Source organism: Chiloscyllium plagiosum, chromosome 4, assembly GCF_004010195.1.
Source record: "Chiloscyllium plagiosum isolate BGI_BamShark_2017 chromosome 4, ASM401019v2, whole genome shotgun sequence".
NCBI lineage: Eukaryota > Metazoa > Chordata > Chondrichthyes > Orectolobiformes > Hemiscylliidae > Chiloscyllium > Chiloscyllium plagiosum.
Window position 1 is genome coordinate 126,872,762 of NC_057713.1, and position 18,907 is coordinate 126,891,668.

General features: G+C 40.6%; 1 protein-coding gene across 6 annotated transcripts in view; it reads left to right on the forward strand.

Annotated features, from left to right (window-relative positions):
• The window catches only part of stau2 (staufen double-stranded RNA binding protein 2), a 362,332-nt gene that overhangs the window by 44,741 nt on the left and 298,684 nt on the right, over positions 1-18,907 (forward strand). For all 6 annotated transcript variants that reach the window (XR_006311520.1, XR_006311521.1, XM_043689168.1 and 3 more), the window contains 2 exons: positions 4,124-4,283; positions 6,528-6,663. Coding sequence is in view for 4 of the 6 variants with exons in the window: in XM_043689168.1 (XP_043545103.1) it covers positions 4,124-4,283; positions 6,528-6,663 (296 nt within the window). In the remaining 2 variants the exon portion in view is untranslated. The remainder of the gene's footprint in view (positions 1-4,123; positions 4,284-6,527; positions 6,664-18,907) is intronic.

The following is an 18,907-nucleotide window of genomic DNA, read 5'->3' on the forward strand; positions in this document are numbered from 1 at the left end:
GGAGAGGTGGGGAAGAAGATTGCAGGTTAGGAAGGCGGTGCTGAGTTCGATGGATTTGACTGAGACAAGGTATTTCCCCTCCCCCCACCTTGTCTCAGTCAAATCCATCGAACTCAGCACCGCCTTCCTAACCTGCAATCTTCTTCCCGACCTCTCCGCCCCCACCCCAGTCTGACCTATCACCCTCACCTTGACCTCTTTCCACCTATCACATTTCCGACGCCCCTCCCCCAAGTCCCTCCTCCCTATCTTTTATCTTAGCCTGCTGGACAAACTTTCCTCATTCCTGAAGAAGGGCTAAAGCCCGAAACGTCGATTCTCCTGTTCCCTAGATGCTGCCTGACCTGCTGCGCTTTTCCAGCAACACATTTCCAGCTCTAATACTTCTACCAACTGTTTTAAATCTGTCTCCTCAAAATCAATTTATCGCTAACAGGAACACGTCTAGTCTAGGCACAGTATAATTTTATATAGCTCAATTAAATCTCTCTTTAACCTCCTTTGTTTGAAGAAGATCCCAGCCCTCTAATCTTGTTAAATTGCTAAAATTCAGTTCTGACAGTAAATCTGCCCTGTACTGTCTTTGGTGAAATTGTATCTTCATGTCATGAAGATGCTATATCATCAGAATTGTACTGTAGCTGCAGTCAAAAAATGTGGCACTGGAAAAGCACAGCAGGTTAGGCAGCATCCGAGGAGCAGGAGAATCAACGTTTCGGGCATAAGCTCTTTATCAGGAATGTGGGCGGGGGGGAGTGGTTGCAGGGAGGATTGAGAGATAAATGGGTGGGAGTGGTGGAGCTGAGGGGAAAGTAACTGGGAAGGTGATAGGTAGTTGCTGGCGGGGTGGGGAGAGGGGAGATGAGGAAGCTGGTGAAATGGATGTTGGTGCTGTATGGTTGGAGGGTCCCAAGGCGGAAGATGAGATGTTCTTCCTCCAGGTGTCGGGTGGCTAGGATTTGGCGGTGGAGGAGGCCCAGGACTTGCATGTCCTTGGTGGACTGGGAAGGGGAGTTAAAGTGGTCAGCCACAGGGTGGTGGGATTCTTTGGTGCGTGTGTTCCAGAGATGTTCTCTGAAATGTTCTGCAAGTTGGCATCTTGTCTCTCCAGTATAGAGGAGACCACTTCGAGAGCAATGGACACAGTAGATGAGGTGTTTGGACGTTCAGGAAAATCTCTGTCGGATGCGGGGTCCTTTGGAGGTGAGGGGGAGGTGTGGGCACAGGTTTTACATCTCTTGCGGCAGCAAGGGAAGATGCCGGGAGTGGAAGGTGGGTTGTAAGGGGGTATGGAACTAATAAGGGAATTGTGGAGGGAATGGTCTCTGCAGACTGCTGATAGGGGTGGGTGAGAAATATATCCCTGGTGGTGGGGTCTGAGTGTAAATGGCGCAACGGCAAAGGATGATGCGCTGTATCTGCAGATTGGTTGGGTGGAAGTGAAGACCGGGGTGGGGGTTCTATCTTTGTTGCCATTAGAAGGGTGAGGTTCAAGGGCAGAGGCGCAAGATGTGGATGAGATGCAGTTAATCCAGACCCTCACCTCCATCCAAGGCCCAAAGGATCCTTCCACATCCAGCAGAGAGTTTCCTGCACATCCATCTACTGTGTCCGTTACTTTTGATGTGGTCTCCTCTACATTAGACACCTCTCGGAACATTTCAGAGAACATCTTTGGGACACATGCACCAAACAACCCCACCACCCTGTGGCTGATTGTTTCAACTCCCCCTTCCACTTCACTAAGGATATGCAAATCCTGGCCTCCTCCACCGCCAAATCCTAGCCACCTGCGCCTGGAGGAAGAATGCCTCATCTTCTGCCTTGGGATCGCCAAACACATATCATCAACAGCAACTTCACCAGTTTCCTCATCTCCTCTCCCCCCACCTCATTCCTAAATCCAACCCTCCAACTCGGCACTGCCCTCTATCTATCCATCCTTCCCATCTATCTGTTCCACCCTATGTATCACCATCACCCCTCTTGCATCTACCTAGTGCCTTCCCAACTAACTTCCCCCTAGCCCCCTTCCCCCCCCGCCTTCCTGATGAAGGGCTTATGCCCGAAATGTTGAATCTCCTGCTCCACGGATGCTGCCTGACCTACTGTGCTTTCTCAGTACCACACTTATTGACTCTTGATTTCCAGCATCTGCAGTCCTCACTGTCTCCAATACTCTAGCTGCACCCTGGTTAAAGTTTTAAGTTATTTGATTTTATATTCTAGGTTGCAGGCAATAAAGGAAAATTTCCTGCATGCATTTTCTACTTGTCCAGTAATCCTCCAGAATCTGTGAACATGCAGCCTATTCTTTTATATTTCTTGGAGTCCTCCAGTTCATTGTGTATTCCTTGTCTTGTTTGTCTTCCCCAAATACATTACCTAAATCTTTTCCAGCTTGTCATTTTTCTGCCCACTTGATTAATTCATTTCTATCTCCTTGATTTCCATGTCACTATCATTTAGAGTCATAGAGATGTACAGCACTGAAACAGACCCTTTGGTCCAATTCGTCCATGCTGACCAGATATCCTAACCTAATGTAGTCCCATTTGCCAGCACTTGGCCCATATCCCTCTAAACCCTTCCTATTCATATACCCATTCAGATATCTTTTCAATGCTGCAATTGTACCAGCCTGCACCACTTCCTCTAGCAGCTCATTCCATACACGTACCATCCTCTGTGTGAAAAAGTTGACACTTAGGACCCTTTTATATCTTTCCCCTCTCACCCTAAACCTATGCCCTCTAGTTCTGGACTCCCTGACCCCAGTGAAAAGACTTTGTTTATTTATCCTATCCATGCCCCTCATAATTTTGTAAACCTCTATAAGGTCATCCCTCAGGCTCCGACACTGCAGGGAAAACAGTCCCAGCCTGTTCAGCCTCTCCCTATAGCTCAAATCCTCCAACCCTGGCAACATCCTTATAAATCTTTTCTGAACCCTTTCAAGTTTCACAACATCCTTCTGACAGCAAGGAGACCAGAATTGCTTGCAATATTCCAAAAGTGGCCTAACCAATGTCCTGTACAGCCGCAATGTGATCAGCTCTCATTTTATCTGCAAAATTCTTAATCATTTAGGGAATAGATTCTCACTGGTGTGGTTTATATTTAGAGTAAAATCTTGTTTTGTGATTGGATCCTGAATGGTGTGTGCTGCATTTGCTGAGGTTAGTCACTGGATCCTCACTGCTTCAGTTAATATTTACTGTAGCTTATTCTCAAGTGACTTCCCCCTTCCCCCTTTGACTCAACTTTACTTTCAACAATAAGGCTGTCATGGATCTCCTTGTCACAAAAGCTGTGACAGTCTTCAGAAGGCTCGATGTTGAGAGTGCCACCAAATTAGCGCTGATGGTACAATATTCTTATTAAAGTAGTGGGACAAGTATGTCTTTAAGGACATTGTATGTAAAGATGTATGATATTTACTAACTTAATTTCTCAGCTAAATAGCCCCTCTGAACCTATGTTACCCCCATTTAATGTTGAAACCCACATTTGTGAAGCTGTAATGTTCAGACTTAGCTATTCCAGGCTGCCCAAGCCAGTCTCACACCCTCATCATTACGGTTTGAAGCTTATCCAGAGATCTGCTGTGTGTGATCTACTTTGCTCCAACTTCTACTTTTGAACCACCCCTGTTCTCACTGACCTGCTTTGGCAATGTCTTAAGTTTAGAACTATCATCCTTATGTTTGCATTCCATCATGGACTTCATTCTCCCTTTCTATAAAATTTCCTCTGGTCCAACTATCTGTTCTTTTTACTCTCAACATCAATGCATCCCCCCTTTCCATCACTCAACTATTAGAGCTGTACTGCCAGTTGCTTAGCCGTGTCCAATTATTTATGCAAAGAGTAATCAAGCATAAGAACTAAGTTCTATAACAATATATTGGAAACTGACTTCTACTTCTTTATATTATTAATTCTGTGAAATTGATAAAAGTTAGCTTTATTAGAATGGCTGGTTAAAAATGTAGAATTTGGAAGCATTTTGTATATACCCTGGAGGTTGCTGTTTTAAGTTTTGATAGACTCTGAGATATTTATAGAACATCATAAATGTCATTCAACTGGTATAATTGGTTTTGATTTTCTTTTCATACAGATCTTCACTGTACAGTTGACCTTAGGAGATCAAAGCTGGGAAGCAGAAGGGAGTAGTATTAAAAAGGCTCAACATGCTGCTGCAGCCAAAGCACTGAGTGAGACTAATCTCCCAAAACCATGCCCACGGCCACCAAAAGCTATCATGAATAATAATCCAGGTACTGGAACATTTTACACTAATTATTTGAGTTTCATATTTGTATCAAATTAATTAAAATAGCCATAGTCTTAGAGGCAGCCATAGGGCTGCTCTTCCATTAGAAAGAGAGGCCTGGTTGTGAGTTTAACCTGGAATTCATCATGCCTCAGGTGAGTTTGAGAAGGCAGAACCTTCACGGTAACCTCAGCTGATATGGGACTTGAACCCCCGTTGTTGGTGTCACTTTTCATTGCAAACCAGCCATCCAGCCAACTGAGCTAACTGACCCCTGTATATTATCCAAGTGCTGGTGTAACAATTGAGATACTTTACATATAGCATTTATAGAATGTGAATATTTTAATTACATTTTGTTGTTTTTTTCCTTTGCATGGATTATATAGAATGCATAGCATAGAAACATTCACTCCATGTCCTCCAAATAAGCCTCCTTTCACTCCTCTTTATCTCATCCTATCAGCACAACCTTCCATCCCTTTCTCTCTCATATGTTTTTCTAAATTTCCCTTTAAATTAATCCTGGTTAGCCTTGGATTTCAATGAAGCTTAATGGCAAATCATTTTGAAAGTTTGAATTATGACAGTATTACAGCAGTAGGCCTTGTGTTGCTCCTTGAGAAAGCATTTAGATTTGTATACAAGATCCTCAGTTGTCCTATTTCCATTATTGTTTTTAAGCCTTTCAATTCAAATTAACAATGCAGATACAGCAAACTAAGAAACTTGCTTTTCGTGACCATAGGACATATGAAAGTACTTTTGAAGTGTAGTTGCTGTAGTAATGTAGGAAACATGGTAGTTAATCTTCAATAGTACCCTATAGTCTCATTATTCAAGCTTGATACATACAGGCATAACTGATTGACTGTTGAAATTTGTGGGATAATATGAGCCTATGTTAAGCCTGAATAATTTTGTCGTCTATTCTGAAGCTTTGCCAATTGAATAGTGAACTACTGTTGAACAAGTAATCTCTAATTCCTTATTCTCACTATGAAGCATATCTTTTAAATGCATCTTTCCCAATCCTCTACTGTCCCCTCCAACAAGAAGTTCAAAGGGCACATTTGCTGGTTATTAAGTTTGGGTGGGAGGTGTTGATGGGACTGGTAGTCAAGGAGATAGGTGGTCTCAGCATGGGAGAGAGCTGTGCTGTTGGGACCAGTTGTTTTCCAGGGGAGAGAGTGTGGTGGGTTATAGGCAGAGGGAATGCTGTCCAGTCCAGTGGCAGGGGGCTTTCAGGTCGCAGGAAGAGAGGTGAGTGTCGGGTCCCATGCAAAGATGATGGTGTCTTGGGGTCAGGTTCTGGGTTCGGTTAGGATTTTGAGGGTGTGGTAAATTGGAGGGTCTGTTTAGTAGTTACTCAGGCATTAGTCTACATTTTAATTGCCTACTTAACTAACTATTTACTCAGCTGCAGCAGAGCGCTCCAAATTTCTGATTTAGATAACTTTGGAGGGTTCCATGGATAGAGGAAATGCCCAGTGCAATCTCCAATTTCCTGTCAGTTCACTTGTAGTCTGCTATTTCAGTGATTCTGCAGGATCCCAATGCACAATTCTCATCTACACTACAGAGGTGCTAATCTGACTATTGAAAAATGGGGGCTATTTGCAGATGGAAGGAGGTTTCTCTGCCTCTGCAAGTTCTTTTTTGACTAGAATTGCACAGAGTAAGGTCACACTTCACTCCAGCCAGTATTGGAATAATCCTTACTTTGATCCCTGACATGTTGAACATTTGCACCGTGAAGTTTGTAGACGGGAACAACATGAGGCAAAAGTGAGTACTGCAGATGCTAGAAACCAAAGTCTAACTTAGAGTGGTGCTGGAAAAGCACAGCAGGTCAGGCAGCATCTGAGGAGCAGGAAAATCGACGTTTCGGGCAAAAGCCCTTCGTCAGGAATGGAGATAGGGAGCCTCCAGGGTGGAGAGATAAAATGAACAACATGATATCATTCCCCCATCAGTATGTCATATAGTCATAAACAACAAAGATTGATCAAGATAAATATAGCTGTATGAGAAAAAGAACATCAATTTGACTAACCTTTTTATATCCATCAGTAATACTGATGAATTATTAAATAACTAGTATTTATCCCAGAGTGAATATTAAACAAAAAAAATAGACATATATATGTCAACAGAAATTGTTGATTTTATCAAGACTGTGAATAAAAAGGTTCACTTGTTTAGTCATGTTTTTTGAGGTTATTGCAAGTTTTTTTTGGGGTTTCAGGTAGTATAACACCAACTGTAGAGCTGAATGGTCTTGCGATGAAGCGAGGAGAACCTGCTATCTATAGGCCATTGGAGCCAAAGCCAGTGCCCAACTACAGAGCCAACTATAACTTCAAGGGCATGTACAATCAAAGGTTAGTCTTGCAAGCTTATTATTCATTAGTAAATTAATTGTTAATTAACATGCTTATTTGTTTTTAATTCAGATTTTTATGAATCTCTCACAAGAATAAATATGTTGAAACTCATACATGATTTAGACATTTTTACAATAAGTTTCCTTCAAGATCAATAATAAATATTTTGCCTGAATTGCGCTGCTTAACCTCAGAAGGAAAACAATTTTTTCTTTCAGGTTTGCATCTGAGTGTGTAATGTAGTGCTCCAGAGTAGTTTATCTTTTTAAATATTTACAACTTTTATGACTTGGGTCTCATTTTTTTTAAAAAACTCTTTTGGGAAAAAAGAAGTAACAACACAAGGCAATTCGAAACATCTGATTAAAGTTTTTTTTAGGTTCAAAAATATGTTTTTGAACAAGTATTTTATGAAATGTTGCAGTTTCTAGATTGACTGAAAACCCATGTCAAGTTAGTTCCTTTATTTCTGTCTTGGTATTTAAAGAGGATTTAAGAGTTCTTGACAGTTACATGTAAATGCTGCAAAACAACTCTAATGTAGCTGACAGCATAGCATTTTCACAATATCTCTGTCTGTTTAAATATATTGGCTCTTCTTGTCATATGGTTTTCACCTTTCTGTGTCCATTATGGTATTTTCTAGTTTTTATTTTCTCAGTTCTATAATCGTATTCACATTTTTTATGTGCTGTCACATGATTGAAAATTTTATACCTATCATTACGATGTTGTCATTTCCCTTTGACCATCGGGTTTGGTTCATAGGCTGTAATTAATAACTTGATTCAAATGCCATCAATCTGTGTTAACTCCAAACATTATCTGTAAGCTTTCCTTATAATTAAATTCACACGATGTCACTGTTGTTTTCCCGTGACACTTGCAACCTGTAAATTCTACTATGCATTCCAGGATCAGTCGAGATAAAGTGAATCATTAAGGTAACCTTCAGCACCTCCCTATTCTATCAGGTTGAATGAAATAATAGCCCAGCTGACCCCCTATTCCCCCACCTGTGCATTATTGGACATTTATTGCCACAATGAATGAACTATTTAAGCTTGTGCAGCAGCCTGGGTAGGTGGATTATATTTTGAGATACGTGATAAGAAATCAAACATATTAACTAGCCAGATGACAATTATTTGATAAATTAACCTCACATCTACTGACACCATTTTTGTACATTTTGTCCTTCAAAGACCAATATCTGTTTCCAAAGATTGTATTACAAGATCTTATTATATGTTAATAAGTTCCAAGCTCATTAGATGGAGTATTATATGTAGAGCAGGATGCTACACTTTAGGAATGTAACAGAAAGTGCAAAACAGGCTTGTGAGAATGTTTCCATGGATGAGAAAAGTTAGTTGCAAGGATAGTTGGGACTGTTTACCTTGGGGAGAAGAAGGCTGAGGGGAAATTTGACAGAAGGATCTTTGGTAGAGTAGTTGGGATTACTGGATCCACAGTTTTAAAGTGTTTTACAAAAGAAGTGTGAGGTGAGGAAATATATTTTTACAAAGCGAGTGGTTTGGATTTGTAATGCCTTGCCAAGCAATGTGGTTCAATTGAGAAAGTTGAGAGGGCACTGGATTAAATAGAAACAATGCACAAGGTTATGGGTAAAGGCAGAGGTTTGTCACTAAGTCCAAATGCTCAGAGAACCTCTGATCACTGACATTGGCAGGATATAACCAGTGGTGAGTCACAAGGATCTGTGTTAGGGCCTCAGTTGCTCTGGAGTTCTGTAAGCAGATCTGGGCAATGCACCTTAGGAAGATTAATTGGCATTGGAAGGAGTACAACGTAGATTTACACGAATGATTCCTGTACTTCTAGGGTTAAGTTATGAGGAGAGTTTATACAGATTAGGACTTTTTCTTTAAAATATAGCAGGTTGAGGGGTGATAGGATTGAAGTCTTCAAGATATAAAGAGGAAAGATAGGGTAGATAAAGATAAACTATTTCTACTGGTTGGAGATTCTAGAACCAGAGGGCATAGTCTGAAAATTAGGGCTAGCCTGTTCAGGGGAGATGTTAGCAAGCACTTCTACACACAAAGGTAGATGTTGCAACTCTCTTCCACAAATGACAGTGGATGCTAGATCAGTTGTTAATTTTAAATCTGAAATGGATGAAGTTTTGTTTAGCAAAGATATGAGCCAAAAGCAGGTACACTATATGGAGTTACACCGCAGTTCAGCCACAATTTCATTGAATAGTGGAATGAGAGGCTGTTCCTAATTGATGCAGACACAATGGACCAAATGACCTCATTCTGAATAATAACAATTCTTTGATTCTATAGTTCTGAGATGCTTGGATAAGCTGCTACATCTTTTTGAGCAAAGTAAATTTTCTTGGTGTTATGCAAAACAGATAGCATTTGGCTACTTACTACTTTAACAAACTGCAAAAGTCCAGGAATTCTCGAGATTTTACTGTGTACATTGAAGACTGAAAAAGTTCAGGTGGATTACGTTCAGGATGGATTTTGAATTTCATTCTATGAAGCATTATATAAACATTGTAACATTGATACAGACCAATTTACGCACTGCACGTCAGTAGCCCTATTACTCATTGGTGTGTAAGTTTGTATCAAGAATTAAGAGCACAGAGGACTGAAGAAATAGGAATCAAAATATAGCTTCTGATTTTTGTTTGTTGCAATATTTTTTGTACTGAAATATTTATCTTTGTGGTGTCCGTGGACACCCTGGACTAAGTCTTTGAGACAGTTTGGCCATCAACAGCAATTGAGAAACAATGTAATTGTAAATAATATAAAATCTGTCTTCCTGACTACATGAAAGAAAGGTGTAAATTTGTAATTCTGTACTCCAAAAGTGAAGCTTTGTAAACATAACCTCCACTACCATAACACAGAAATTGCTGGAGAAACTCAGCAAGCATGGCAGCAGCAGTCGAGAATGAATGTTTCAAAACATTAACTCTGTTCCTCTCCACACTTGCTGGCAGACCTACTGAGTTTCTATTTTAGATTTTCAGCAAGTGAAGTATTTTGCTTTAATCTCCGCTACTACTCTCGCAGGCCTGCAATGCTCTCTTCCAGTAATAAGTATACTCACAATTAAGATACTGTTTATCCATTAGTGCAGTGTTTTATTTTGAATACAGATAATCATTACGTAAACTCATCATTTCAAATGAGTTCAGGATTTTTTGATAGCTACAGCTATACTTATAATGTCTGCTGTAATTATTGTGTTTAAATCTTTAATGATCACTTAATCATTTGCTGAAGAACTCAAGATGAACCTAAGAACATTTGATACTGGAAGATGTTGGATATAAGCATAATGATTGCTGATTGTCATTGTAGCCTGCTCCCATCTCTTTCTTAGTGAGAACTCCAGTGTCCTTTGAAAGCTGATAAGTCCTTGTTGAAGAGGATGGGTTCAGCCATTACAACACCACCTATCAAGTTCATTGACCAAATTTGAACAATTGCATTTGCAATTTTTGACCATACATGCTATGAGTGACATCTTCAACAGACAGACTAGCCATTCCAACCTGAGCCAGCGAATCACAGAATCATTACACCAAGACGGAGCTTATAAGGCCCTTTCCGTCTGTTCCAGCTCTCCAAATAAGCATTTCACTTAGTGCCATTCTCCTGCTTTCTCCCCATAACTGTACATTTTCCTTTGCAAATAACAGTCTTATTCAGCCTTCTTCCATCCCAGACCTTAACAGCTTACTGCAAGAAAGTTTTCTTTTCAAGCATTTTTAGTTGTTTTGCTAACTACTTTAAACCTGTACCCTCTTGTTCGCAATCCCTTTGTGAGTAGTAATAGTTCCTGATTCTCTCTAGTCTGTCCAGACCTCTTTGAATTTTGAATTCTCGAGCTGATCTCCCCTCTCCAAGGAAAAGAGTCTTAACTTTCCAATCTATCTCCTTAACTGAACTTCCTTATCTCTGGAACCATTCTCATGAATCTTTTTTGCGTTCTCTCCAATGTCTTCATATCCTTTCTAAATGCGACACTCAGAACTGAATACAATGCTTCAGCTGAAGCTGCACTAATTAATTCACTCCAGCTCAAGAAAATCTCCTTGTCCTTGTACTCTAAGACATAATAATAAATCCTGCGATACTGTATGATTTATTGACTGCCCTCTCAACCGTACGCATAACCAGGTCCTTGTGCTTCTGCTTCCCTTGACAAACTGAACCCATTATTTCATATTGTCACTCCTTGTTTTTCTTTCCAAAGTGAATCACATTGAATTTCATCTGGCCTCTATCTGCCCACTCCAACAACTTGTCAATGTACTTTTGAATTTCTATACTATTCTCCTCATAGATAGTTTTATAATGCTTCCATTATAGGTTTCTTATCACCTGCAAATTTTGCAATTGTGCCCTGTCACCAAGGTCTAGGTAATTTCCAGATGAGGTTTTCTAGATTCTGAGAGAAACCAATCCTCAAACCTGAAGTCTGCCTTCTGCCTGGCTCCCATTCCCAAAGTCTATTCTTACTTTCAATGTCTCTTTCCACCACCAGGGACTTGAGTTGCTCCTCTCACTCCTAACTTCACTCCCACCCTGTCTCTTGGCATGCCTCTTGCCCTGCTATCAGCATGTTTACCAGCCTGGCTCCTATCTGGTTCCAGACCTTGCCCCAACCTTGCTTTATATCCTGTTCTCTCTAGCCTTTAGTTCCTCTTGTTTCCCTTTTTTTTGTTATTCATTTATTGGTTGTAGACATTTACTGTCTCTCCTTAATTTTCCTGCATTCTGTATGCTATTAGGTAGAGACTTTGAGGATTTTGACTCAGCAGCGGTAAAGGAACAGTAATTTGTTTTAAGTCAGGGGAGTGACTGGTTTGGAGGGGAGCTTGGAGGTTGTGGTTTTCCCATGTATCTGTAGCCATTATCCTTCTAGAAGATAAAGGTTGCATATGGGGAAGAGTCTGTGGGAGGAGCCTTGGTGAGCAACATTGCTGCCATTGTACATTGGTGGCGAATGGAGTGAATGAGGAAAGTGGTGGGCAGTATGTTAATCAAACAGGCTGCTTTGTCCTAAAAGCTTTTTAAGTGCTTTTGGAGCTGAACCCATCCAGACAAGTGGAGAGTATCCCATTGACTTGGAGATAGTAAGGACTGCAGATGCTGGAAGTCAGAGTCAATAGGTGTGGACCTGGGAAAGCACAGCAGGTCAGACAGCAGGAAAGTCAAGTTTTCGGGCCGAAATTCTTTATCAGAATTCCAGGGTATTCCATCACACATCTGACTTGTGCCAGTGGACACACATTGGGGAGTCAAGAGGTGAGGTACTTTCCATAGGAGTCCCAGTATCTGGCTTGCTCTTGTGGTCACAATATTTATATAACGATTTCGTTAAATAGTTAGACTCTCCATTGTTTGGGATGGTCATTGCTTTGAAATGTGTGGCATGAATGTTACTTGCCACTTATTAGTCCAAATCTCGATATTGTCTGGGTCTTGCTGTACGTGAACATGATCTGCTTCATTGTCCAAGGAGTCATGAATGGTGCTGAATATTATGCATTGCCACTTTTGATCTTACAATAAAAGGAATGTTGTTGATAAAGTAGCTGAAGATGATTGGTCCTAGGACACCATCCTGAGGAGCTCCTATGGTATTGATCTGGAATGGAGATAATTGACCTCCACCAGTCACAACAATCTTCCATTGTACTAGGTATGACTCTAATCAATGGTGAGTTTTCTCATAGATTCCCATTTATTCAGTTTTGCTAAGGTTCTTTGATATCACACTGTGTCAAATGCTGACTCAGTGTCAAGGGCAGTCAGTTTCTTCTCACCTCTGGGGTTTAGCTTTTCTGTAATGGTTAGACTAAGGCCTGTAATGATTTCAAGAATTGAATAGTCCTGGCAGAACTAAAACTGAGCATCAGTGAGCAGGTTATTTCCAAACAAGTGCCATTTGATTGCACTGACAACGAATCTTTCCATCACTTTGCTAATGAATGACAGTAGATTATGGGGCAGTAATTAGTTGGTTTGGATTTGTCTTGCTTTTTGTGGACAAATCATACACAGGCATTTTTTAAACAGTGCAAGATAGATGTCAAGATTGTGGCTGTTTAGCTCCTCTTCAGCCCTTAGCTCCTGTTCCCCTCTGTGATCTTATCTTTAAAATCCCAGATTTCTGTTGCCTCTACTAGCTTAGAACTTTGATTGTAGGCCCTTCCTTGTCCTTTTCCACACCAACATGAATCTAAGAGTTAAATCTATCTCAGTTAAACCTCTAAACTTTTACATTATGACCATCACAGTTAATTGGAGTTGAAATTCACAATTGTCATGACGCTATTACTTTTACACTTCCCTGAAAATTGCCTGCTCACCTGCTCCTCTAATTCTCAGACTTTAAGGACTTTTTGAAGACTAAGACTTACAAGATTTACTGAAATGTTGCTGGGATTGGAGAGTTTGAGCTATAGGCAGAGGTTGAATAGGCTGGGGCTTTTAACCCTGGAGCATTGGAGGCTGAAGGGTGACCTTATGAAATCACGAGGGGCATGGATAGGGTGAATAGGTCTTTTTCCCAGGGTAGGGTAGTCTAAAACTAGAGGGTGTTGGTTTAATGTGTGAGGGGAAAGATTTAAAAGGGACTTGATGGGCAACATTTTCACACAGAGGGTGCTGCATGTATAGAATGAGTGGCAAGAGGAGGTGCTGGAGGCTGGTAGAATTACAAGATTTAAAAGGCATCTGGATAGGTATACCAATAGGAAGGATTTCTAGGGATATGGGTGAAAAGTGAGCAAATGAGAGTAGATCAGTTTCGGATATCTGATCGGCATGGACGAGTTTTTATTTCATTTGTGGGATGTGGGTGTTGCTGGCAGGCCAGCATTTTATTGCCCGTGCCTAGCTGCTCTTAAAGTTAGACCAAAGGATCTGTTTCTGTGCTGTATAACTCTATGATGAGGAACTTCAGCTGCTTCCCTTCTGGCTGCTGGCTTCAATTCTGCACTCGGACTGAAGTCCTGGGTTCCATCTAGTGGCAGACATTGAGTGGTACAACTAGTCTTTCTACTTCATTTGATATTTACATTGATGATCTTCTCCAGTAGATGGAGTCCGGTCAAACTAAAACTGCAATAGAGTCATAGAGATGTACAGCACAGAAACAGACCCTTCGGTCCAACTTGTCCATGCCGACCAGATATCCCAACCCAACCTAGTCCCACCTGCCAGCATCCAGCCCATATCCCTCCAAACCCTTCCTATTCATATACCAATCCAGATGCCTTTTAAAGTTCCGATTGTACTAGCCTCCACCACTTCCTCTGGCATTGACGAGTTATCTTTTTGAACTGAGGAACTTCATTTGCTATAGACAGACCTACAATGCCATTATAAATAGAGTTCCAGGATTTTGACCAACAACACTGAAGAAACAGTATGTATTTTCAAGTCAGGAAGGTGAGTGGCTAGGAAAGGAACTTGCAGGCAGCATTCCCGTATATTTGCTACCCTCATGGTTTTGATACGTTAGTGGCTATGGCATTGGAAGTTGCTAACTAAAAATCCTTGATGAACTGCTCCAGTGCATTTGCAGATTTAAAAAAAAAAATTATATCCAGCATTTTCATTGATACTGCATTTCTTTTATATTTTTATGTTAAACCTTATTTTATTTATGAATCTGGGCATTTAAGTGCTAGATGTCTTGAAACACATGCAAGTGGATAAATCTCCAGGACCTGATCAAGTATACCTTAGACCTCAGTGGGAAACTAGGGAAATGATTGCTGAGCCCCTTGCTGAGATATCTGTATCATTGATAGTCACAGTGAGGTGCCAGAAGACTGGAGGTTGGTTAACATGGTGCCACTGTTTAAGAAGGGTGGTAAGGACAAACCAAGGAACTATAGACCGGTGAGCCTGACGGTCGGTGGTGGGCAAGTTGTTGGAGGGAATCCTGAGGGACAGGATGCACATGTATTTGGAAAGGCAAGGACTGATTAGGGATAGTCAACATGGCTTTGTGTATGGGAAATCATGTCTCACAAACTTGATTGAGTTTTTTGAAGAAGTAACAAAGAGGATTGATGAGGGCAGAGTGGTAGACGTGATCTATATGGACTTCAGTAAGGCGTTCGACCAGGTTCCCCATGGGAGACTGGTTAGGAAGGTTAGATCTCATGGAATACAAGAAGAACTAGCCATTTGGATGCAGAACTGGTTCAAAACTGGAAGACAGAGGGTGGTTTTGGAGGGTTGTTTTCTAAACTGGAGGCCTGTGACCAGTGGAGTGCCACAAGGATCGGTGCTGGTCCACTACTTTTCATCATTTATATAAATGATTTGGATATGAGCATAAGAGGTGTAGTTACTAAGTTTGCAGATGACACCAAAATTGGAGGTGTAGTGGACAGTGAAGAAGGTTACCTCAGCTTACAACAGGATCTTGATCAGATGGGCCAATGGGCTGAGAAGTGGCAGATGGAGTTTAATTCAGATAAATGTGAGGTGCTGCATTTTGGGAAAGCAAATCTTTGCAGGATTTATACACTTAATGATAAGGTGCTAGGGAGTGTTGCTGAACAAAGACACCTTGGAGTGCAGGTTCATAGCTTCTTGAAAGTAGAGTCACAGGTAGATAGGATAGTGAAGAAGGCGTTTATTATTAGATTAGATTCCCTACAGTGTGGAAACAGGCCCTTCGGCTCAATAAGTCCACACTGACCCACCGAAGGATAACCTACCCAGACGCATTTCCCTCTGACTAATGCACCTAACACTACAGGCAATTTAGTGTGGCCAATCCACCTGACCTGCACATTTTTGGACTGTGGGAGGACACCGGAGCACCCGGAGGAAACCCACGCAGACACGGGGAGAATGTGCAAACTCCACACAGACAGTCACCGGAGGCTGGAATCGAACCTGGGACACTGGTGCTGTGAAGCATCAGTGCTAACCACTGAGCCATCTTGCCACTCTTGTTTTCCTTTATTGGTCAGAGTATTGAGTACAGGAGTTGGGAGGTCATGTTGTGGCTATACAGGACATTGGTTAGGCCACATATGGAATATCGCATGCAATTCTGGTCTCCTTCCTATTGGAAAGATGTTGTGAAATTTGAAAGGGGTCAGAAAAGATTTACAAGGATGTTGCCAGGGTTGGAGGATTTGAGCTATAAGGGGAGGTTGAACAGGCTGGGTCTGTTTTCCCTGGAGCATCGGAGGCTGAGGGCTATCGTTATAGAGGTTTATAAAATCATGAAGGGCATGGATAGGATAAATAGGCAAAGTCTTTTCCCTGGGGTGGGGGAGTCCAGAACTAGAGGGCATAGGTTTAGGGTGAAAGGGGAAGGATGTAAAAGAGACCTCCGTGGCAAAATTTTCACGCAGAAGGTGGTACGTGTATGGAATGAGCTGCCAGAGGAAGTGGGGGAGGCTGGTACAATTGCAATATTTAAAAGGCATTTGGATGGGTAAATGAATAGGCAGGGTTTGGAGGGGTATAGGCCGGGTGCTGGCAGGTGGAACTAGATTGGGTTGGGATATCTGGTCGGCATGGACAGGTTGGACTGAAGGGTCTGTTTCCGTGCTGTACATCTCTATGATTCTACGACTGTATTTAAGTTTACACTGCATTTCAAATTATATTTTAAAGCTTATTCCACTTGAGAAAAGTCCAAAAAAACCAGATGTCCAGTATTTCTTTCTATTTAGTGGTTTATTTTATTTTGCGAGCTACATCAGCTAAGAATCACAAGCCTACACGTGTACAAGAGAGTATTTCAAACTGTACATCTTTTTTTCTGGGCAAGAAATGTTTGCAGGCGTCTAACTCCAGTTTTAACATAGTTTTCTACTAGGAGCTTATGATTCACTTAAAGTTATTTTGCTTAAAGCTGTGATTTTTGGGAATGTAACCACAACTTTGCATGAGGACTTATTGTGCAGTCTGTGTTGTCAAGTGTTGTCAAGTGCTACAATTGCACATGAGATTATCATTGATGCTTCCATAAGTTTAAAATGTCAAAAAACACTTAACTGAGATGGGGTTGGGTCAGTTCACATTTTGATTGATATTTCAAAGAGTTGTGAGAGGATTTTTTGATGTGGATCATGAATGGGAACCTATCTTCATAATGGAACACTGCATTGGTGGGTGGAGAGGGGATTTAAACGTTCTGAATGGTTTTTATGTATGGGAGCTTTTTCCCCTCTGTTAAGTGTATATGTGAGAGTCCTGGATTGGATTGATAGAAATGTTTTTGTTTTCACCCCTACATGGCTCCTAAGGGCTGCCAATAGTGATTACAGTATAAGTTGCTATGGGTGTATGAGTTAACATGGCTATTCCTTGGGTGTGGGTATGAAAGGAGGTACACTGAGGCCCCAGAGGACTGAGATGGGTCTTCTAATTGCTATGGTGCACATCCACCCCATGGCTGCTGCAACCAGAGCCAGTGTGTATGACTTTATTGCATTTCTGCCACACAGAACATGCTCCAAGTGTCCTGGTTCCTTTAAACTGAGGTTGGATTGTCACGTCAGCAGACTTCCTGACTTGCGCTACCTATCTCCATAGTTAGAAACTAGCCCCATGTATTGGCAACAATTTAGGGTCCTCAAGTTTTTTGAATTTCAAGACACTATATATTTACAAGTTGCAGATATGGTAACTTGTTCTAATACAGTTACAATCGATAGAGTAGTCTCGGGGAAGAAAATATTAAAAAGGGTAAAATATCAAATAATAAGAAAGAATTTTAATTTCAGTGACCACAACATTGAAGAGCTCGTCATAGTTAAAAGTCTTGCCCATTAAAGTTAAGGCACAAAAATATTTTATGTCTGAATTATTTCAAAATAATTTAAATAATATGTTGTTGATAGTAGTATTTTAACACACAATATGGCATCAAAACACAAAGATGTTTATGTTTGTTGGCTCTGTCCTGGTAGATGTAAAAGGACTACTTGAAATAAGCTGTCTGCTTATTGTTCTGAGGCTCGAAGTGTATTTTCGATGAAGACTGCTGTGTAAATTGGCAATTAAACCATGGAAAGAAATCAGATCATTCAAAATGACCAGAAAATTCTGGTTTCTGTTGAAGTTAATTAATCTTGAATTGTTGTTCCATGCACGATACTTGAATCATTAAGTTGGAAATGGAACTGATCTTGGTATTGTTCTTACAAGTGTAATATTTTGAGTTTATACAGGTTTGGATGTTAACTTATTCCATTTTCCTAATCATAACTGGATATTTTTTCTCCTGCTGTACCAATTTTCTTCTACCATACCATTACATGATGCAACCCTTCTGTGCATTCTTTAGTGCTGTGAGGTATTTTTAAAAATATCTTACTTGGAATAATAATATTCTTTTGGTAGGTTGTTACAAAATAAACAGACCATTCATTCAAGCAGTTTCATCCCAGTTTTTTTGTTCATAGGAACGTCTTGCCACAACTGCTTATCTAGCTTCCCCTTGAATGCTTCTGAGCTGTCGTGCATTCCTCTTCATTAACCCAGTTAAGATATTGTTCTATTCCTTGCTCATGCTTACTTATCTAGCTTGCTTTTCAATACATTTATGACATTTGCTTCAACTCGCTTTGTTATTGTGTTCTACATTCAGTTCACATACTGGGTAAAGATGTTCCTCCAAAATCTTATTGGATTTATTAGTGACAATCTTATACTTTGAAGAAATATCATCTCTACTTTATCCTGTCAAACTCTTCCATAACCTTAACGACCTGTGTCTGATCATTCCTCAATCTTTTCCAGGGAAAGAGTTCAACCTGTTCAATCTATCTTGGTGCTTATAATCTCTCAATCAAAAACATGTGGTGCTAGAAAAGCATAGCTGGTCAGCCAGCATCTGAGGAGCAGGAGTGTAGATGTTTCGAGCGTAAACTCTTCAGTGCCATACTTTTTGACTCTGATCTCCAACATCTGCAGTCTTCATTGTCTCCCAATTGCTTATAATCTCTCACTTTGGTAGCAGTCTATTAAATACATTTTGCATTTTCTCTAGGGTCTCTATATAATTTTCACATACTGTTGTTTAATCACGCTCGCACAAGTTTAATATGATTTATCTTTTTTCACTTCTTAGTTGTTGCAAAGTCTTCTCTATCTGAGTCAAAAAAATAGAAAATAATGTAAAACTTTAGTCTGTGCAGAGGTAGTTAATCTCAATCAGAATACCTGTGAAACAATACTGCAGAATTTAGTAT